The 21,519-nt window shown below is 53.9% G+C and overlaps 1 protein-coding gene across 3 annotated transcripts in view; it reads left to right on the plus strand.

The window, feature by feature from the left end:
- MBTPS1 (membrane bound transcription factor peptidase, site 1) overlaps positions 1 to 21,519 on the plus strand; it is a 54,680-nt gene that overhangs the window by 15,174 nt on the left and 17,987 nt on the right. For all 3 annotated transcript variants that reach the window (XM_084959442.1, XM_005664321.4, XM_084959443.1), the window contains 9 exons: positions 1,492 to 1,695; positions 3,561 to 3,671; positions 4,074 to 4,183; positions 6,132 to 6,248; positions 6,666 to 6,733; positions 11,156 to 11,258; positions 12,811 to 12,962; positions 15,309 to 15,470; positions 20,581 to 20,725. In XM_084959442.1, coding sequence (XP_084815568.1) covers positions 1,492 to 1,695; positions 3,561 to 3,671; positions 4,074 to 4,183; positions 6,132 to 6,248; positions 6,666 to 6,733; positions 11,156 to 11,258; positions 12,811 to 12,962; positions 15,309 to 15,470; positions 20,581 to 20,725 — 1,172 coding nt within the window. The remainder of the gene's footprint in view (positions 1 to 1,491; positions 1,696 to 3,560; positions 3,672 to 4,073; positions 4,184 to 6,131; positions 6,249 to 6,665; positions 6,734 to 11,155; positions 11,259 to 12,810; positions 12,963 to 15,308; positions 15,471 to 20,580; positions 20,726 to 21,519) is intronic.

Raw genomic sequence — 21,519 nt, forward strand, 5'->3', positions numbered from 1 at the left:
ATGCAGAAACTCCTGGGCTAGGGATTGAATCCGTGCCACAGCAGTGACCTGAGCCACAGCCGTAACCAGTAACAATGCTGGATCCTTAACCCACTGAGCCACCAGGGAAGGCCTTTATTTTTTCATCTTGGAGAGTTGCAGCGTGTGTTAGGATACATGGAAGGGCAACTTGAGCACAGGAAGCGTGGAATCTCGTGGTTGAGGGCCCTTGCTGTGTAGTCTCCTCTGTGGTTGTCGGGTGCTCTGCCTTCCAGCCCTAAAGGACATAGGATGTCCACCCACTGACATGTCCTGTCTCTTGTCAGGAGCCGTGACCGCCTGTGCTCAGCAGCTTCTCTTTAAGCTTCAGCTCTTCTCCTGGTAGTAAGTAGCTGGTGGTAGTAGCTGCCTCGGAGCTCTCAGGACGGTGGACAGGAATAGTCTGTGTGCAGAGCGCCCAGCAGACACCCTCGGCTGTCGGGAGCAGAGGCTAAATGGTGGTCGTTTCCATGGCTGTGTGGGTAGAAGGGCTGCTTTCTTTGAGTGGAGACCTTCACACTCGGATCCCTTCCCCGGTCTCCAGCGGCCCGAGGGCAGAGGCACCTGCAGCCGCGAGCCACACTGGCCGTCTTGTGAGGGATCCTCTCTGGGTGTCGCCCTTGGTGTCTCGTCTCCACTTCCCGCAGGGGTGCGCCTGCTCCCGGGGGGCCAGTCCCCTCGCCATTGTCATTGCTTCCCTCCCAGCCCTTCCCGGTCTTTCTAAACCACTCTTGGCGAGTGAAGCTGGAGCCGCTTCAGGACTGGGCGCGGCAGCAGGCCCTCCGTTGTTGGAAGGTTGGTCCGCGCGTAGTGCCTCCACCCTTGTCCCAGGCTCTTGGCTGGGGCACCACAGTCAGCATGGGGCTTCTAGACAGAATTGTTGCAGTCGTGTTGGCCAGATAAGTACTTAACGGGGTTGAGCCAACTGTGTTTTCCCAGGTCCCGGGATGCTGATGGGCGTAGCCTGGTGAGACTGGACTAAAAACGGTAGTGATTTGCTTTAGAAACGGAACCTCAGGAGTTGTTCTCATGGTTCAGCAGTGTAAGGGCCCAGCGTTGTCTCTGTGAGGATGCGAGTTTCATCCCTGGCCTTGCTCAGTGGGTGAAAGATCCGAGTGGCTGCAAGCTGGCAGTGTTGCCGTGAGCAGCGGTGTAGACTGTATACTCAGTTCGGCTCCCAGTCGCCTGTGGCTGTGGCTGTGGCTGTGGCTGTGGTGGAGGCCGGCAGCTACAGTTCCGATTTGCCCTATAGTCTGGGAGTTTTCATATGCTGCGAGTGTGGCCCTAAAAAGAGAAAAACAGAGGAAGAAAGAACTGTTTGAGGGTAGTGTGACAGCTGAACGATGTCCTGTAAATGTCACTGCCCAGAGAAGCCCTTCTGCAGAGGGGAGAGAGCATCGCTGCTTCTGTGGGGCTGCAGAAGGGGTCGAGCCCTGTTTTCCCTCCTTTGACCTGTCTCTTCCTCGGCTCCAGCTGACCCCGTCGCACCCTGTAACGAGACCCGCTGGAGCCAGAAGTGGCAGTCGTCTCGGCCCCTGCGCAGGGCCAGTCTCTCCCTGGGCTCGGGCTTCTGGCACGCTACCGGAAGACACTCGAGTCGCCGGCTGCTGAGGGCCATCCCGCGCCAGGTGGCCCAGACGCTGCAGGCGGACGTGCTGTGGCAGATGGGGTACACAGGTACGTGCTGTCAACCCGGGGGTGGCGTGGGGCCGGGCCGGGCATCCTCCCTCTCCAGTGCTGGAACCCTGGGGCCTCGCACCTCTGTCCTTCTGTTGAGCTGGATGCAGTCAGCTACCCTTCGTGGGTTCCTGCCTTGCTAGGCAGCTGTTTCTGGGCTTTTCTAATTGTTTAATCCTGTTCACTTGTAGTGTCTTGGTTTCCTGTACCATTTCTGAGGTTGCAAGAGTCGATGGGGAGAGTGTCTTTCCTGTGACACACAGTGGGCAAACTGCACTGCCCAAGCCAGAGCGGGCGGGCAGCGCAGCAGAGGTCTGGGACTTCCCGGGGAACGAGGTCACATCCAGGGACAGTTACCTTGATTTGAGCAGTTTCATGAAAATGAGTGTTTCCCTGCCACGTGATGCTCTGTAGGCACAGTGGCCAAGCGATGGACTGTCGAGGTTGTCAGCCTTTGTTTCAAAACAGGAAACGGTATTAGTGACCATATCCTGGAACATGAAGCTCACAACCAGGCAGATGATGGCAGGAAACTCCCGTCTGAACTCGTGTGAAGGTTCGGACCCGAAAGGTCAGCCCGTGTCTGCGGCCCCCGCCCGTGCACCACGGTTCGTCTCGGTGCCTTTGCATTTCTCCTTGACTTGGAGAACCTCAGACTCTATTGCTGCCAGCACATAGAACCAGGGGACCAGCGTTTATTCAATGATTGCCTTATCTTTTGGGGGTGAAAACCTCAGAAAACAAAAATTCTCTAATCATCAGAAAAGTATTTTTTATTGCCCCTAAACCAAGTGCTTTTCCAGTATTGCGTCTGCATTTTTTGAAAGTAAACAATATACTTTGATGGTTATCTCAGTGTCATTGATTATTTAACATAATGTTGACACAGACACCAGACACAGCTCTCACATTGGAAAGACATTACTTCCATTTCTTATGAGTTTTGTTTTGTTTTTTGTCTTTTTGCCTTTTCTAGGGCTGCTTGTGCGGCATATGGAGGTTCCCAGGCTAGGGGGTCCAATCAGAGCTGTAGCCACCGGCCTACGCCAGAGCCACAGCAACGCGGGATCCGAGCTGCGTCTGCAACCTACACCACAGCTCACGGCAACGCCGGATCGTTAACCCACTGAGCAAGGGCAGGGACCGAACCCGCAACCTCATGGTTCCTAGTCGGATTCGTTAACCACTGCGCCACGATGGGAACTCCTTTGTGAGCTTTTAAAGAGTAAGAATATCTCGTATTTGTCTCCGTTTTCTAGAATTTCTTGACCTGACCTCCTCAGTCGTGGTTCCCCAGGTGCAGGTGGCTTTTGGCCAGTAACTGAGTAGACGCGGCATCATAGAACAGTGCATAAAACAGTGGTTTTCCCTGCATGCGGCTGACACACCCTCTGCAGCCTGTCCCCAGTAGGCAGCACTCTGTGAGCTAGTCTCTGCCCATGGCAGGAGTGGGAAGGCCCCTCCTGCGCTGAGTGCCCTGTGGAGCCCTGTGCCCCCTGCAGGGCCTCGAAGGAGAAGAGGGGATACAGACCTGGGGACAGTACCAGAGGGGCCGTCAGCTGCGGAGAACGCGGGAGAGGGACACTCCTGAGCGTTGGCGACAGTGCAGGCTGTCTAGAGGGGTTTTCTGTGTGTCCTCCAGTCTTACTTGGGCGCAGGTGGCGGCTGCCCCGCGATTCCCCTCCTCAGGCTCGGCTCAGCCAGGGCCCCGGACGTCTGCTCGAATGTGTGCGCTCCGGGCAGGCTCTGGTGCTGGGTCACCTCTCGTCCTCCGTGGGCCCCAGGGCGGGATGGGTTTTATAGACAGAAATCCGAAATGAAAATTTCTGCCGACGTGATTGTAACTTTCCTTCTTTTGGAACAAGGTGCGAATGTCAGGGTCGCTGTTTTTGACACCGGGCTGAGTGAGAAGCATCCGCACTTCAAAAACGTGAAGGAGAGAACCAACTGGACCAACGAGCGGACGCTGGACGACGGTGGGTGGCCCGTGCCCGGCCCCGAGGGGCTCTTCTCTGGTCGCGGGGGGCCGTGCGTACTTCGGTCCTCCGTTTGCCAGCTCAGAGGGCCTTGTCCCGTGTGTCGCTGGTTAAACGGTCTGTGCATAGCACTTACTCACACAGCCCCAGGTAGTTTGGTGCCTCTCGGCGGAAGCTTTCCCTGGTGTCTCCGAGGAGGTCGGGAGGTGAGCCAGAGGAGAGAGGGATGCCTTGGGGTGGTGCCTCCTGCCCGTGGGAGGGTGGGAGCTCCGAGCGAGGGCAATAGAGGGGCAGCGGGGAGTCTGTGCCTCAGACTTGGAGAGTCCGGCCGCTGGCGTCACTGCTTTGGGGTGCTGCGTTGCTCTCAGCTGCTTCATGACTTTTTCTCCTTTTGGGCAACAGGGCTGGGCCACGGCACGTTTGTGGCAGGTGTGATAGCCAGCATGAGGGAGTGCCAGGGGTTTGCTCCAGATGCTGAACTTCATATTTTCAGGGTCTTTACCAACAACCAGGTAGGTGTTTTGAGGACTCCTGAAACTTAAGGAATTGATATCAAAGTATGAGCGTAAAAACTCTCGAAAATGTGCTGGTTGAAAAACAGCGATGTCAGCGATGCCAGGCTGCTGCTGGCATCCCTGTGTGCCGTGCCGCCTCCCCTGTCCCTCCTGTCCCTCCCGTGTGGCTTTGCCCTGCTCCCACCACGCCCTTCCTCGGCCTCACTTACCCCAAAGACCCTGCTCCCGGGCTCTGTGCTCGCGCCTCCTGGGCCTCCTGCTGCGCTCTCTCCCGTGGGCTGGCCCAGGGCTCCAGTGCAGCGCGTGTCGGGCACGGTTCTTGGACTTGGTATGTGAGCGAGTAAGCCCACATTTGTGTGTTTGCCGCCCCACTGGACTGCCCGCCTTGAGGGTCGCCTCTGTAGCCCAGCACCCAGCATCGGGTTGGGCGACGCGGATTTACAAATGAGTTCCCTCCCTCTGCACTGGAAACTTTATTGAGAAGGGGAGGATCCTAGTCGTTACTCATTTTTTGTAATTTAAATTTTGTGTAGATAATACATAGTTCAAAATATCGAAAGGCAGCACGGGAATAATTCTCCCAACCCTGCTCCCATCCAGCAAGTCCTTACCTTCCTTCCCCAGTTCTTCCCGCCGTAGTTTCTCATTGTCTCATACCCCCTCCTCCTGGAATTTCTTTTTTGTGTAGTCAAGCAAATGTAAATATATTGTCTTTTTATTTTTATTTTATTTTATTTTAATTTTTTGTCTTTTGTCTTTTTAGGGCTGTGCCCACGGCATATGGAGGTTCCCAGGCTAGGGGTCGAATCGGAGCTACAGCTGCCAGCCTACACCCCAGGCACAGCAGCGCAGCCATGTCTGCGACCTACATACACCACAGCTCATGGCAACACCAGATCCTTAACCCACTGAGCGAGGCCAGGGATCGAACCCGCAACCTCATGGCTCCTGGTTGGATTCATTTCTGCCGCGCCACAACGGGACCTCCGCACTGTTTTTCAACTTTTTATACTTGTCACCGTTTCAGTTTCTGGTGCTCTTTATGTCTATCTGTCGATCTGAGTTGCCGTATCATATAATTTCCTTTCAGCCTGAGGAGATGCCTTTAGTTTACTTGTAATGCAGGGCTAGTAACTGTGACTCCTTTCAGCTTTAGGTTATCTGAAAAATAACTTTATTTCACCTTTATTCTCAAAGAACTATTTTCACTGAATTTGGGGTTGAAGGTCTTTTTATTCCCCTCAGCACTTACTTGATTATTTTCTGTCATCTATTGTTTTCCACTGTAAGTTTAATTTTTGTTTTATAAAAACACCTTAATGGTGATACACAAAGTGATTTCACTTTTGTGAGGAAACTGTTAGAGAAACAGTGACTCTCAGAAAGATAATTCTGTGCACAAACTTCCATCGGCGCCACGATTCCCTTCCGTCTGTGTAGGCAGAGAGGATATGAGACACACACGTGCATTACAGACCTGAAGCTGCTCAGAGCCGTGGCACTCAACAGACGCATCTTAGGACACGTCCTTTTAGAGGGAGGCTGTTAGGCATGCGGGGTCTTCCCTGGGCTGGGCAGGCCGTAAGGTCAGGAAGGCGCTGGACGTGAGACCTGGCGGGTCAGGACCCTGGGAACCTGCCCCTCCCCAGAGTCCAGCCCCAAGGATTGGGCGTCCCGGGTGGAGTTGTTTATACCTCAGAGCACTAGCCGTTCTCGGGGTCTGTTTCTGAAGTTTGAGTGAATACTTCATGCAGAGAACCTGGCAATAGGAGATGTCCACTGCGACGCCTGCAGTTGTTATTAGTGTAGGAGACTCCCCTGCAGCCCCCAAAGTGAGGGCCGCCCCCGGAGGGAGGGCTGGGGCAGACCTTGGCTGCCACCCCCGGAGGGAGGGCTGGGGCAGACGTCCGCTGCCGCACCTGAAGGACTGTATCGAACGCACCAGGTCTCCTACACGTCCTGGTTCCTGGACGCCTTCAACTACGCCATCCTGAAGAAGGTCGACGTGCTCAACCTGAGCATCGGCGGCCCCGACTTCATGGACCACCCCTTCGTGGACAAGGTCGGTCCTGTCCCTGCGCAGGGACGCCGTGTTGGCGATGCCTCCTACTCTTTCTCGCGTCCCTCTCTTGGCTTTGTGTCTCATGCGCTGGTGGTTTGTCGCCCATGCGGTAGCAGTTCTGTTAAGACCTGAGCTGCCGTGTGGGAGGCAGCACCCGGGCTGTGTGGGTTCCTTCCCACCCGAGCACGTGGCCCATCTCTGGGGGACGTGCCTGCAAAGCCGGCGTCTGCTCTGTGCTGCGAGGACCTGTGTCCTGGAGTCTCTGGTCTCCGGATGTCCTGGCTCCCAAACATGTGCTTTCAGGGGGATCCCTTCTTTTCTTAGTTCTGACTTTGGTTGTGGTTATTTTCAGGCAGTTGCATGTTGGTGGTTTAAAAGTCGTGTGCTCTCAGAGTAAACTGCTTGCTCGTCCTGTAGGTCTGGGAATTAACAGCTAACAACGTCATCATGGTTTCTGCTATTGGCAACGACGGCCCTCTGTACGGGTGAGTGTCCCAACCAGAAGGACCTTAGAGGCACCTTCTCCCCGGAAGTAACTGAAATACCATCTTGTTTTGTGGTTATCTACACCTGTTAATTTCTGCTGAAACTTTGTACTGTGGAAATTTTCAGTACACACAAAAAGACTTTGTAATGAATCTCAGGTACCCGCTCACTCCAGCAAGTTCTCAATTCAAGATCAATCTTGCTTCCGTTTTTTTTTTTTTTTTTTTTTTTGTCTTTTTGCCTTTTCTAGAGCCACTTCTTGTGGCGTGTGGAGGTTCCCAGGCTAGGGGTCTAATCGGAGCTGTAGCCACCGGTGTACACCAGAGCCACGGCAATGCAGGATCTGAGCCACGTCTGTGACCCACACCACAGCTTATGGCAACGCCAGATCCTTAACCCACTGAGCAAGGGCAGGGATCGAACCCAAAACCTCATGGTTCCTAGTTGGATTCGTTAACCACTGCGTCATGATGGGAACTCCATTTCTTTTTTTTTTGAGCTTTGCTATAAATTTGCAATTTGGAGGCCTAAAGTTTTTATTCCTCTCTTTTTACCCCCGAAATCAATCGGTGTACTTTCCTAGTAGATCTGTCAGAAGGAAGCGGATACCCTGTGTGCACAGGGCACAGGGTGAAGAGGTAAATAATAAGGTGCCTGCCTCTGTGGGAAAAATAAGGAACAGATGAGCAGAACATGTGCAGAGAAAGTGCAGGGCGGCGCAGACGGCCTTGGGGGGCTGATGGGAAGGGTCAGATGCCCCAGGAGGACCAGAGAACAGTGTCTTGGAGATGTCGCTTTGTGCCACGTTGTTGAGGTGAATTAAGGCAGTAGGAGCCGCGGGACGTTCTTCGCTGAGTCACTGACAAATGGTTGGAGATCACAATTTTCTTTCTCTTTTTTGTTTGTCTTTTTGCCTTTTCTAGGGCTGCTCCCGAGGCATGTGGAGGTTCCCAGGCTAGGGGACTAATCGGAGCTGTAGTCACCAGCCTACACCAGAGCCCCAGCAATGCGGGATCCGAGCCGCGTCTGCAACCTACACCACAGCTCGTGGCAACGCCGGATCCTTAACTCACTGAGCAAGGCCAGGGATGGAACCCACAACCTCCTGGTTCCTAGTCGAATTCATTAACCACCGCGCCCCGATGAGAACTCCCCAATTTTTCTTTCTGCTGGTAGCTCCAGTTTTTATTCAGTAGGTAACACGTATAAATCACCCTGTGCTGCAGCACTTGTGCTGTGGGATGTCCATCACTGTCCTTCGCCGGTACCTGGCAGAGGGCTCGAGGGCACCGCAGGGAAGAAGAGGACATAGAGCCCGATTCAGTAGGAGGAGAGCCGCCTGCGTGTGTGCGCTCCTGCCAGCGCCACATCCTTCGGCAGCACACACTGCCCTGCAGAGACACCCGGGCCGTGCCCGCTGGGGCAGAGCAGGCCCTCTTGAGCCCTGACTGAGCTCGTACACAGGGGTCCAGGGTGGACCATTAGGCTGAACTCTGTGGGATGGATGTTTCTGTAGGTCTGAACCTGTGCACTCCGGCAGGCCCAGCTCCCGCCTGATAGTTGTTCTGTCATTGTCCCATGACCTTGCAGGGTCCTTGGTCATGTGCCATGACTCTCACAGGGGTGAGCTGCCCAAACATGTCAGAACTAGCTCTGCTGTGAGAAGCACCTGATCTCATCAAGGTCTCTTGTCTTTCGGATGCTTCTCCAGGTTGCCACTCCCCCCACTGGAGGCCAGCCCTCATCAGCGGGCTCTCCCGCTCTCAGTTTCTCAGCCTGTCTTCCTGCACGGCTGATGTGGCATTGCGAGGATTGTGGGCACGAGGACGGAGCCAGACAAGTCTGACCTGCTCTCAGGCTGCGGGACCTTTGCCTGGCTTCGGAGGGCAGGAGACCCACCGGGTTGGTGGCTGTGAGGATGGAATTAGACAGCAGAGGGAGAGCCGTGAACACTGAGCTCTAGGGAGTAGCTTTTCCTTCCTTTTTCCAGATTTTACTGTTAAAGCATTGTCCAGCAGTTTTCTCCGTTTTTCTTTCTTTCTTTTTTTTTTTGTGGCCACCCATGGCATATGGAGTTCCCAGGCCAGGAGTGGGATCCATGCTGCAGTTGCCACCACCCCGCAGCTGTGGTAGTCCTGGATCCTTTAACCCACTGCACTGGGCCTGGGATTGGACCTGTGTCCTGGTCCTGTAGAGACACTGCTGATGCTGTGTGGCCACAGTGGGAACTCCCAGTTTTCTTAATTAGGGGTGTGCAGTGGATCAGTATTGCCTGATCACATCTAAACTTTTCTCCTTGATTTTCAAGGTCCTTAGTATTCTAGCCTGGAGTCAGCTTACCTTTGCTGTAAATAGTTTCGTCTCTGCGGGCCGTGGGGTGGTTGTTGCAGCCCCTCACCGGCCCTCGTACTGGGGAGGTGGCATGGGTACGTGTGAACAGTGGGGGAGGCTGTGTTCCGGGAAAACTGTGTTCACAAGAGCAGGCCGTGGAAGGACTTGGTCGGGCTCCGCCCAAGTTCCACAGCTCTAGCCCGCAGTGCTCGGCCCGGCCGTAGCTCCCCTTCCCTGAGTGCGTCTTCCTGAACTTCCTTGGCTCTCCCTAGGGAAACCGGGTTTCTCTCGGTCTCTAGCACCTGCTCCAGCCTGCCTCTCTCTCCAGTCCTACCCGCTCTTCCACCTGCCATTCTGACTGCTTGGCATGCACTGGTCACATTTCTGAACTCCTGTGACTTCTGTGGGCAGTCACACCTTGTGGCTTTTTTTTTTAGGGCCGTACCCGCGGCATATGGAGGTTCCCAGGCTAGTGGTCCAGTTGGAGCTGCAGCTGCCAGCCTACACCACAGCTACAGCCACGCGGCATCCGAGCTGCACCTGTGACCTACACCACAGCTCATGGCAATGCTGGATCCTTAACCCACTGAGCAGGGCCAGGGATTGAACCCTTGTCCTCACAGTTACTAGTCAGGTTAGCGCTGAGCCACAGCGGGGCTCCTGTTGTGGCTTCTGACCCGCACGCTCCTCGTGTTGAGTGTGTGGGGGGAATCCCAGGAGAGGGAGCCCTGGTGTCAGAGTCGTATCTGCCCACAGAGCCTCACAGAGATCTGGCGCCTGCCAACTGCTGGGTAGGGCTGCGGTAGCATGTGGTCACCATGGCACAGCCGAGCACCCGGAGGGTGACCATAACGCGCTCAAAGAGCCTGGTTAATCATCACGCACGGCGCTGCCCGAGCCCTGGAGGTAACGCTCGTGTGGCGTTGCGCCCCCGCCCCAGCTTCGTGGAGCTCCGTGGAGTCCTCCCGTCTTGGCCCTCGGCTCTCATGGCGCCAGGGAGTCTGCAGCTGCACGTCCCCCTTCCAGCGCCAGCGAAGATGCTGCCTGCAGCTTTCCCTTGGAGTTTAGGGTTTAAAGCACGCTAAGTGCAGGGACGGCGAGGTGGCATCTTCGGTATCAACGTGAATGTGAAGTTCTGTCAGGGACTCTTCTCCTCCTCTCTGCTCTGGGATGTCATAGAAATTTATAAACTTGTACTGTCAGCCTGTAAAAAAAAAAAATCACTGTCTGTGCCTCTGAACAACTGGCTGGTGGCATGTTGGTGGCAGAGAGCTAAGAAGGCCATGCCAGGGTTGACTGGTGTGGCTTAAAAACAGTAGCTTGGGACCAGTTGTGGTTCAAGCGTTCATATTTTGGTGGTGGAGCTGAAATAGGTAACGCTCGGGAGTGCAGTGTTACCCTTTCACAAGTGGTTGTTATACTTTCGAGCAGCTCAGCTTCATCGTGAGTTACATCCTGACCCTCTAGATTATACGTTTTTGTCATTGTCCGTCCCACCGTCACTTTTTTGCAGATCTAGTTCATGCCCATGAATGCTGGGGGCTGGGGGGAGGATTGCGTGGTGTTTCCCTGTGCATCCATGTCCCTGCTGAGGAGCTCAGATGACGCTGCGGTGACAGTGGTCCCCACAATTCCCAGGAGGTGGGGGGAGCACCTGCACGCGCTGAGTTGGGCACTTTGAGTTTCTGACCAGGGTGGGTGCAGGTGTGTGGCTGCAGTTCCTCCCCCGAGAAGTCTGGAACCCAGCTGGGGAGGCCGAGGACACCGTGCAGCCGTTTGGAAGTGACGTGGGGATGTGTACGCAGGTGATGGGCGTGGGAGTCTTGCGAGGTTCAGGAAGGGCAGTCCTTCGCGCCTGGCCGTAGTGAGGGAAAAAGCGCGTCTTAGCCCGGAGTGGGCTACGTTGACAGGGAGAGAAGGAAGGACGGGGTGTCCCCGGTGCAGGGGAACACCCGAGCCAGGCAGAGGTGCCAGTGAGCTTGTCCCAGAAGAGCTTGCTGCAGCCTGAGACCTTGCTAGGAGCTCTCGCCCTTATTCGAATGAGTCTGAATTTACGGTTGTGCCTCCCCGTGTTCTGTGCCTCCCTGCAGCACTCTGAACAACCCTGCGGACCAGATGGACGTGATCGGAGTGGGCGGCATTGACTTTGAGGACAACATCGCCCGCTTCTCCTCGCGGGGCATGACCACCTGGGTAGGCCGGGCCGCGTCGGTCGGATGTGTCGCTGGTGCGAGGGCCTCGGGTGTGTCCCTGAGCACGGGGAGGACAGCCGCCTGGGAGGCACCCGGCCACAGAACACGCACTCCTGGTTCCTCGGCATCTGCCGTGGCACCGTGGCACCCTGGGCAGGGGCCAGTTCTGTTTCCCGGCTCCGCTTCTCTTCAACTTGCTTCTGAGTAGCTTGTTATTTAGGTCCGTTAGCTTCCCACCCACTGGTCCTAACGGTCGAAAGGGAACAGTGCTCCATGCTGGCTGGGTCGTTTTTTGGCCTTGGGAGAAGCTGATGAGAACAGCTGAGGGCCGAGTCGACTGACGTGGAGGTCCCTGCATCTGCCTGGACAGAATCGAAAGGGTTCCAGAAGTCAGTTCAGCTGCAAGAGCTTTAGTTACGCAGCTGACATGTCCTCCTCTCCCCATGCGGCCGGGGCTGGCTTTACTCTGCTGCTCCCTTACGCAGTGCCTGGGCCCCTGTCCTGCCCTTGTCCTGTAGCTCTAACCCATCTGTTCTCTTCAGGCTCATCTAGGCCTGTGGTTTTGTTCTCCTGTTTTGGGGGGGTTTGTTTGTTTGTTTTTGGTTTTTTTTTTGCATTTTAGGGCCACACTGGTGGCATATGGAAGTTCCCAGGATATGGGTTGAATTGGAGCTGCAGCTGCCAGCCTACATCACGGCCAGAGCAACGCTGGATCCAAGTTGCATCTGCAGCCTATGCTGTGGCTCATGGCACCATGGAATCCTTAACCCACTGATCGAGGCCAGGGATTGAACCTGCATCCTCATGGATACCAGTCGGGTTTGCTACTGCTGAGCCACGACGCGAACTCCCAGGCCTGTGCTTTAACGGCATCTGGAGGACTGTTTGCGAATCACGTGCGAAGCTGCAGTGGCTCTTTCGTGTGTCCAGAGCCATTTATGTTTGATCACCAGGAGGGGTTTTTTCACTCCAAATTGGTGTACCTTTTTTTTTTTTTTTTTTAACAGAATATAAGGTCCTATCGCAATTCTCATTTTGCCCCAATATTTGGGAAACTTAAGAAAGTTATGAGTTAAAAGCGTCTCCCAGGTTAGTCACACTGACTATTGTGCATTGTCTTTCCCCTCTGGTGACAGGTTGAAATATCCAGTCATACCATGTGCTCTTTAACTTGTAAAGAAAAGTGTTTCTTTCTTTCCTTATTTTTCATTTTAATTTCCTGATTTTCCTAACATATTTCTAATTTTTAAGTTACTTAGAAATCAGTTTCCAGTCTTGCATGTTAGCAAAATTTAAAATACATGTTTTTAAAAGGCTTTATGGCATTACTATTATACTGGTTATTTAAAACACACCAACAATAATTTATTTTCTGTATTATTATTTAAGCTTCCTCTCATTTGCAGTAAATTTCAGATTAAAGCCAGTCCATACAAGGTTGCACCATATTTAGCTAACCCGCACTTCTGCTCTGGTTTTCTCCACTCATAGCTACAAGTGGCTGTGTGCCCCTGCATGTGCTGTGAGAGAACCCACACTTTTTCTGTTTGTAGGAGCTGCCAGGAGGCTATGGCCGCATGAAGCCTGACATTGTCACCTATGGTGCTGGAGTGAGGGGCTCCGGTGTGAAAGGCGGGTGCCGGGCCCTCTCGGGGACCAGCGTGGCTTCCCCGGTGGTGGCCGGTGCTGTCACCTTGCTTGTGAGGTGAGTGTGGCCGGGCAGGGAGGAGGTGGCTTCAGCAGAATGGAGCTGGGTCTTGCTTGTCGCCAGCTGGGTCTGATGGAGGGGCAGGCCCTGTGGCCTCACCCCGTCTCTGCTGCTTCATCTCCAGAAGGGGCAGAGGTCGCTCTTGATAGTGGACTGGCCGCTGTGAGCAGGGCCTGAGCGCCGTCTGTAGACCCCAGCCTCAGGGCGGCACCCCTGTTGCCCGCTCTTGTGTTGCTGTCAGGCTTTTTTAGAGCAGTTTCAGGCTCCCAGCGTCATGGAGGAAGACACACATTCTCCGTGTGGTCTGTGCTCCGGGTTTTTTTATAAGAGAAATTTTGGTGCTTCCAGTCTGCGGGCAGGGAACAGAATCAGGCCTTGCCTGGCCACTTTCTCCCTTTCCTCGGGGACTTGCCTTTTCGTGTCCTGTGTTAGCACAGGTGCTGTTGGGCTGGTCATCGCTCCGTCGTGAGACAAATGTCTCTGTTTAATTTATTTCCTTGTCTCATTGAACCCCGTGTACGGTTGGGGTGGAGCTGAGTCACTGGCCCTTAACTTTGCAGTGAAACTGGAAGGCAGTTGGCAAAAGTAGTGGACCAGGCCTGGCGCTCACATGTGGCCCATTCAGGCCGGCCAGGTGCCTTATCCTCAGTTACAGGAAAATGTCTTTGGAGCGAGCTCTTATTTTGTATTTGTCTTCAAAATAACTTTTTTTTAAAAAAAAATCTAGGTGAGTCTTTCGTTGAGCTTTTGTGTTGTAATAACATAAAACTCTGCACATTTGAAAGTTATTAAATGATGTAAAATTAAAATAAAATGGGCAAATCCTAATAAGTGTCCTTACGTTCTAAATTCTCTTTAAAGCAAGTGAGTTTCCGTTGATGCAGCTCCTGGTGTGGCTCCGTTGTTAGTAGTGTTCCATGCGGGTCACTTTCTCTCCTTCCTGCCTTCCCCCCCCGCCCAGAGCCAGAGCCTTAAAAATGTTGACATTGGCCAGTGTCGTCTTTGGAGAATGACCGCATGCTTGTTAGCAACACCGTCTTTCCTCCCCGTGGTTTTGCCCGCCCCGTGTTCCACACAGTGAGAGAGTGGCGGGAACGCAGGCCCAGGCCGCCTGCTCCGCTGGGGCTTGGTCCTGGCCGGGAGCGGGGTTGAGCCGGTGCTCCCGTTCCCCGCCTTGCTGGTTATGGGAGCACAACGCGGTTCCCGTCTTCCCGGCGTGGTTGTGGGCGGGGGGGGAGGTTCCAGGCTCCACCGTCGGCCCGTCAGCTCTCCCTGCTGTCAGTGGCCTCGGAGGGAGGCGCTCGTTTTCCACTCGCAGCCCGTGGCCTCTCGAGTCCAGATGTTTGCAGGATCCAGGAAACCGCCGCTTCCCTCCTCTCCCTGCAGCAGAGCACATGCCTCTGTGTTGGGTCAGAAGTGCCTTGATGGTGCGAGAAGTAGCTCCTCGTAGGGGCCGAGCCACAGGGAGGCTCCTCCTCAGTGCCCAGCCTCGGAGCCCCGCCAGGGCCCGAGCCCGAGCCCGAGCCCGAGCCTGGCCTCGCTCTGTCGGCCTGCGGCTGAGCCGCCAGCAGTCCTCGTTTCTGTGAGACCTGATCCCACCTTCCTCCCCTCGCGTCTCCTCAGTCAGATTCCCCGTCTAGAGCTCTTAGAGAAACCACCCACACCGAGACCAGCTGTCAGCGTAGAAAAATACGTAGCAGCTTAGCAGAGTAAGTTCTGCTTCGTTTTCACTTGACTTCCTCCCCTGCATTTAGGGGTTCAGATTTCCCCGTATCTGTAATATGTAGATACACGGAAATGCGGGTTTGAATGCTCGGGTTCCAAAGCAGGTGCAGGTGCCTGGTGCCACTGCCGCGTCCAGACGTGTTCTGATGACCAGCCCTCCAGCGGGCGCCACCCTCCAGACACAACCGGCTGGTGGAGCAGCGGGCCCGACTCAAGGCCGGGCCTCTTGCCCGCGCTGCTTGGAGTCCCCACAGGACCCGCCTCCATCCGTCCTTCCCCCTCCGGGCTGCGGCCACTGGCCTCTTCCCTTCCCCTCAGGAGCCTGTAACTGCTAGGGTCAACTTTGTTGAGCTGGGGGAACGGGTTTTCCTGGTCACCTTGGTAGAAACGGGCTCTGGCCCCCGGAGTCCCTGTCGTCACCCCCTACGCGGAAGGTGGTCACGTGGTCAGCCCAAGGCAGGTGCGGAAATGAGCCTGTTCCCACTCATCTGGCATCGTAGGAGCTGCTGTGACGTAGAGAACAGGACTGGCGGTCGCACGATGGCGCATCTGCAGGTTGGGGGGCGTCTGGTTTTCCTTCTTGTGGAGAAGGTGAGCCAGTGTGTGGTTTCCCCGCAGCACAGTCCAGAAACGGGAGCTGGTGAACCCGGCCAGCATGAAGCAGGCCCTGATCGCGTCCGCCCGCAGGCTTCCTGGCGTCAATATGTTCGAGCAGGGCCACGGCAAGCTGGACCTCCTCCGAGCCTACCAGATCCTCAGCAGCTACAAGCCGCAGGCCAGGTTGGTGTGCTCTCCTCCTCAGCAGCCCTTTCTCCTCTGCCCTGAGCGCCCTCGGCACCCAGTGTTAGCCAGTCCCTGTCACTTGGCGCTCGGGGGCCTCAGGGAGAGTGTCATGCCGCTGCCTCTGCTCGAGTGGTGCCACGGGACTGCTCTCCCCCTTTTTTTTTTTTTCTTTAGTTTTGTCTTTTTAGGGCCACACTCACAGCATGTGGAGGTTCCCAGGCTAGGGGTCTACTTGGAGCTGTTGCTGCCGGCCTACCCCGCAGCCACAGCAATGCCAGGATCTGAGCCAAGTCTGTGGCCTACACCACAGCTCATGGCAACACGAGACCCTTACCCCACTGAGCAAGGCCAGGGATCGAACCTGCATCCTCATGGATCCTAGTCGGGTTCTTTAACCACTGAGCCACAACGGGAACTCCTCTACTTTCTCATTTGTAACATAAGTGGGTTAAGGTAGTGAATTCGTATTTCTCCTTACTTTATAACAACTTTCTTTTGAAATAATCTTAAATTTACAGAAATTTGCTTAAGTAGTATGAATGTTCTCCCATCCTCGTCCTCAGCTTCCCCTGAAGCCAGCGCCTTCACTGCCGGTGACTCTGCTGCCAGAGTTAACAGGTGCTCCTTGATGCTGTGACTACGCTGCAGTCCGATGCGCAGGGGCCCGCCACCCCTTGTGTTCCTTGTCTGGTCCGGGGTCCAGGCCCCACATCGTGTGCAGTCACTGTGTCTGCCTGGTCTCCCCGCCCTCTGATGGTACATCTGTCCTGTTGTCCTTCACGACTCTTAGTCCTCTGGGAGGGCTGGCCTTTTACTCTCTTGACTGTGTCTTGATGGGAGTTCATCTGATGCTTTGTCATTACAAGCTTTCTCAAGGTTATATATCTTTGGCCAGAATTCTTTTTTTTTTTTTTTTTTTGAGGGGGGGGTCTTTGTGTGGCATATGGAGGTTCCCAGACTAGGGGTCAAATTGGAGCTGTTGCCGCTGGCCTACACCACAGCCACAGCAACCTAGATCTGAGCCGCATCTATACCACAGCTCATGGCAATGCTGGATTGTCACCCCACTGAGGGGGGCCAGGGGTCAAACCCACGTCCTCATGGCTGCTAATCCGGTTCGTTACTGCCGAACCATTGAGGGAGCTCCCTGACCAGAGTTCTTTGTCACTTTTTATTTTTGATTTTAGATTTACAAGGTTTTAAACCTTATCAGTACATGTGGACTCGCGCATCCTTCACCAGCTCCCCGGGTGTAGCTGTTACAGCACAGGCCTCGGGGCCTGGAACTTAACGTGATGGTTAACGTTCTGCTTCCTGGTCCAGGATTCAGTCCAGCATCCTTGTCGCATGTAGTCATCACGTGTCCTTCATTTCCTCCAGTTGGGACAGTGCCTTGGTGTCCTTCCTTTCACTATGGGAGGTGTTCTCTCCATCGTTAGTTTTCAGTGATGTGTCCGCCTGCACGCTCCAGGAAGCAGACGCCACCGTGGGCTTAGACGTCCACAGGGAGGAGCCCGGGAGGAGGGAGGAGAGGGGAGGGAACCCTCACCCAGTACAGGGCTGAAATCCTGCTCCTGGGGAGTCCCGGAATCAGAGTCACCATCAGAGGCACCTGTGTCCCCAGGGGCGGCCCTGGCCTGGTGCTTTCTGGGCTCCGGCTTCAGCACAGGCGAGGTGGAAGGTCCAGGAGGGTCCAGAAGGGTCCATCAGCTGGGTTCCACTGCAGGAGAGCTGGTGCGGTGCTGGCTCTGCCAGGGGTCCACTGACATTGCTCTTTGTCCCTCTGTGACCACCCGGTGTCCTGTGGGGACCCACTCAAAGGTGGTCTTATTTCTCTTTTTTTTTTTTTTTGTCTTTTGTCTTTTTGTCTTTTGTTGTTGTTGTTGTTGTTGTTGCTATTTCTTGGGCCACTCCCGCGGCATATGGAGGTTCCCAGGCTAGGGGCCGAATCGGAGCTGTAGCCACCGGCCTACGCCAGAGGCACAGCAACGCAGGATCCGAGCCGCGTCTGCAACCTACACCACAGCTCACGGCAACGCCGGATCGTGAACCCACTGAGCAAGGGCAGGGACCGAACCCGCAACCTCATGGTTCCTAGTCGGATTTGTTAACCACTGCGCCACGACAGTAACTCCCGGTCTTATTTCTTAACACACTTGCACTCATGGGGTCATTGATGGTTCCTGCCCGTGACAGTTATTACTGCAGCCGTTCCCCTGTGCTGATTCTCTTTCTCATTCCTTCTTCGTTTATTAGTTGAAATTCTGCTTTAAGGGTGAGCTGCTCTTCTCTCGTTTATTTCTTTACTCAGTTACATCAGTAGGGACGCATAAATACTTGCCTTGCTCTGTGGATTATAGTCTGTTAATGCCATTGTTTATTTTGTCGCTCCTCTTGTCCCAGGTTGGCTCTCTGCACCTCCTCCCATTTACTGCCATGGCTTTTCAGCACGTCTCCATCAGCTGGGGCCACATTCTCACATTTTGGCAGCATTTCCTTGCCTGGTGTTGGTGTTGGTTTTTAGTCCAAGCCTCCTGGTCCTTTCATTGGAGAGTGGGGTTTAGAAACTGGCACCTGGGCACCAGGCGTGCTCTTGGTAGCCTCTTGGCAGGCAGAGCCGGGAGTGTCTGCACACACACCTGTACCTGCCGCTGCGTCTGTCCGTGAGCTCACGTGTCTCTTGATGCCACCTCTCACCACGGCTGTCGTTAGTGATCCTTCCTCCAGCAGCAAGGAACCTGGTCGGTTCCTCACGGTGTTTCTTTCTTTCTTTTCTTTTTTTTTTTTTGGTTTGCTTTTTAGGGCTGCCTGTGTGGCACATGGAGGTTCCCAGACTAGGGGTCCAATCGGAGCTTCAGCTCCTAGCCTACGCCGCAGCCACAGCGACAGAGGATCTGAGCCACGTCTGTGACCTACATCACAGCTCACGGCAACGCTTGATCCTTAACCCTCTGAGCGAGGCCAGGGATTGAACCCATATCCTCGTGGACGCTAGTCAGGTTCGTTACCGCTGCGCCACGATGGGAACTCCCCACAATCCTAGCATGTACATGGCAACTAGTTTTAGAACTGCTGGTAACAACAGATTTACTAACTGGAGAGTGGTATTTGTACACAGTTCTTTTTTTTTTTTTTTTTTTTTAATCATCTTTTGTCTTTTTTTAGGGCTGCACCCATGGCATATGGAGGTTTCCAGGCTAGGGGTCCAATCAGAACTGCAGCTACTGGTCTGCACCACAGCCACAGCAACTTGGGATCCAAGCCACGTCTGAAACCTACACCACAGCTCAGGGCAACACCGGATCCTTAACCCACTGAGTGAGGCCGGGGATCAGACTCACAACCTCATGGATCCTGGTCGGATTCGTTTCCGCTGCGCCACAACGGGAAGTCCTGTGTACAGTTCTCTCCCTCTTTAGCTGTATAGAGGAGTGTGCCGTTTTCCAAAGTTAGGGTCATTTCTTTCTTCCTCCCACACCCCCTTGTCAGTCTGGTTTTGCTCTTTGTGATGCGGTCGAGTTTATTCGTAATGTGTTTCTTTTTGGATCCCCCACATCCTGGTTGATTTCAGCGAGTTATGCCTCGAGTGTGAAACATGACCATAGCTCTGCACCTGGCCAGGTGTCGCTCCCTTCAGCCTTCTGTCCCCGTTGTCACTGCCCTGGTCCCTGCATCCGTGTAAGTGACAACCTCAGTAGCTTTGGGTTTATCCTCCTTGTATTTCTTTCTTCACAAGTGGACAGATACATACCTGTCACCTTCTATCTCCTTTCTTACCTGAAGGATAGCCTTACTGTAAATACTCTTGTGCTTTTTGACTTAGCACTCCCCTGAAAATCACTTTGTACTCATTCAGAGCCAGAGCCTCTCTCCTCCTTTTTTATAGCTCTTTAGTGTGTCTTTGTTACATATGGGCATTTAAATTGTTTCCAATATTTTGGAACTTTCAGCTGCTTGTGCCTGTGTATTTCAGTCTTGTTGGAGCTGTCTGCCCAGAGCCTCACAGGCAGTGTCCACTCAGACTTGCAACTTGCTGCCCCTCTGACACGTGAGAAATGGCTTCTCCGTGGAGTTTTAATTTGCATTTCTCAGGTTATGAATGAAGTCACACACTTTGTCTATGGTTAAGGGCCATGTTTACATCTTTTGGTGAGGTCTGTTCGTTTCTTTTACCCACTTTCTTTTTCTCTGGAGTTTTTGTCCCTTGGTTTTTTAAGCATTCTTCCCTCATACCTTTACTTCAGGTATTTCTCCCAGTTTATCACTTATCTTTTGACTTTGTGAAAGTTGCTTTTGGCCATGCGTTTTTTGGGGGTTTTGTTTTGTTTTGTCTTTTTAGGGCTGCACCTGCGGCATATGGAGGTTCCCAGGCTAGGAATCTAATCAAAGCTACAGCTGCCGGCCTACACCCCAGCCACAGCAATGCGGGATCCGAGCCACGTCTGCAACCTACCCCGCAGCTCACGGCAGCACCAGGTCTTAACCCACTGAGCAAGGCCAGGGATCAAACCCACAACCTCATGGTTCCTGGTTGGATTCATTTCTGCTGCGCCACGACAGGAACTCCTTTTTTCTCTTTTCTCTTTCGATAGCCAGATTTGTTAGACTTTTGTTGTTGTTATTGCTCCTGGAATTGGAGCCCAGAATGCCTTTCTCTGTACTGAGGTCAAAGAGAGTGGCCCATGTTTTTTTCTGTGACTCGTTTGCTTTCCTTTATTTACTTGAGACCCTAATCCTTTTGGAGTTTATTCTTGTGTGTGGTGGGAGGTGTGGCTCTAATTCTCTCTTTTGCCAAAGGGCCATCTGTCCCAGCTCCAGTTATTAAAAAGCCCATCTTGGCCTGGTGATTTGAGACGGAGTCCAGGGTCTGCGCTGGGACCCCTGCAGCCACAGCACCCAGGCTTGCAGAAAGGGAGAGGCGTGCCGTGCCGCCCTCTGTTCTGTGGTCCGAGCAGGCTGGCCGGAGGGCTCAGGGCAGGGACCGTAGGCGAGGGCAGCTCTGGGAGCCGGCCTCCCGGGCTCAGGCCCGCCCGCTGACACCTTCGTCTGGTGTGTGGCCCCAGTGCTGTCGCTGACGCCGCGTCCTCCCCGCTGTGCTCTGTTTCAGTTTGAGCCCCGGCTACATCGACCTGACGGAGTGCCCCTACATGTGGCCCTACTGCTCGCAGCCCCTCTACTACGGCGGCATGCCCACCATCGTCAACGTCACCATCCTCAACGGCCTGGGTGTCACGGGAAGAATCGTGGACAAGGTGGGACTGCCCTCTGGCTGGCCGTGAGCCCGGGCGGGGCCGGACATCCTCCCGACGTTGAAAGGGACAGGTCTTCCTCCGTCGGGGCGCTGGGGCACTGGGGCCCCGACAGATAAGTCCTGGTGGATTAGCGGTAGCGGTCGCTGCTCTGTGACTGGGGAGTCTGGAGTTTGGCGTCCGAATCAGTGACTTCCAGTTGAGCCTTCAGCTTTAGCTTCCTACCTGCAGTTTAAGGCCCACTTGCAGTTACTGTTTAATGAGCACCAATGGGCCTTTGCGTTTATGTGAATTTTGTTTTTATAGTCTTTTTTTATTCTTACCGTGTAAACATTATCTCAACAATAAAGGATAGAGAAAAAGAACAGAAAAATGACTTCAGTTTCACACACTAACAGAACCACGACTTTTAAAAGTAGTCCTTAGTAGCCCTCATCTGAAAGACATATTTTTTGTTATCTTCATGTGGTGGCAAAAATTTAGTGGTTTTTTTTTTTTAATTTTCGTGTTATAAATGTTTAAGAACATAGCTATGTATACAGTACCAATATTCTTTTTATTTATTTATTTATTTATTTTTTGTCTTTTTGCCATTTCTTGGGCCGCTCCCGCGGCATATGGAGGTTCCCAGGCTAGGGGTCTAATCAGAGCTGTAGCCCCCAGCCTACGCCAGAGCCACAGCAATGCAGGATCCAAGCCGCGTCTGCAACCTACACCACAGCTCACGGCAACGCCGGATCTTTAACCCACTGAGTAAGGCCAGGGATCGAACCCGCATCCTCGTGGTTCCTAGTCGG

This window comes from Sus scrofa, chromosome 6, assembly GCF_054392235.1.
Source record: "Sus scrofa isolate SSC_HxYL_T2T_F1_AM1 chromosome 6, Sscrofa_HxYL_maternal_Yorkshire_Landrace_v2.0, whole genome shotgun sequence".
NCBI classification, from domain to species: Eukaryota; Metazoa; Chordata; class Mammalia; order Artiodactyla; family Suidae; genus Sus; species Sus scrofa.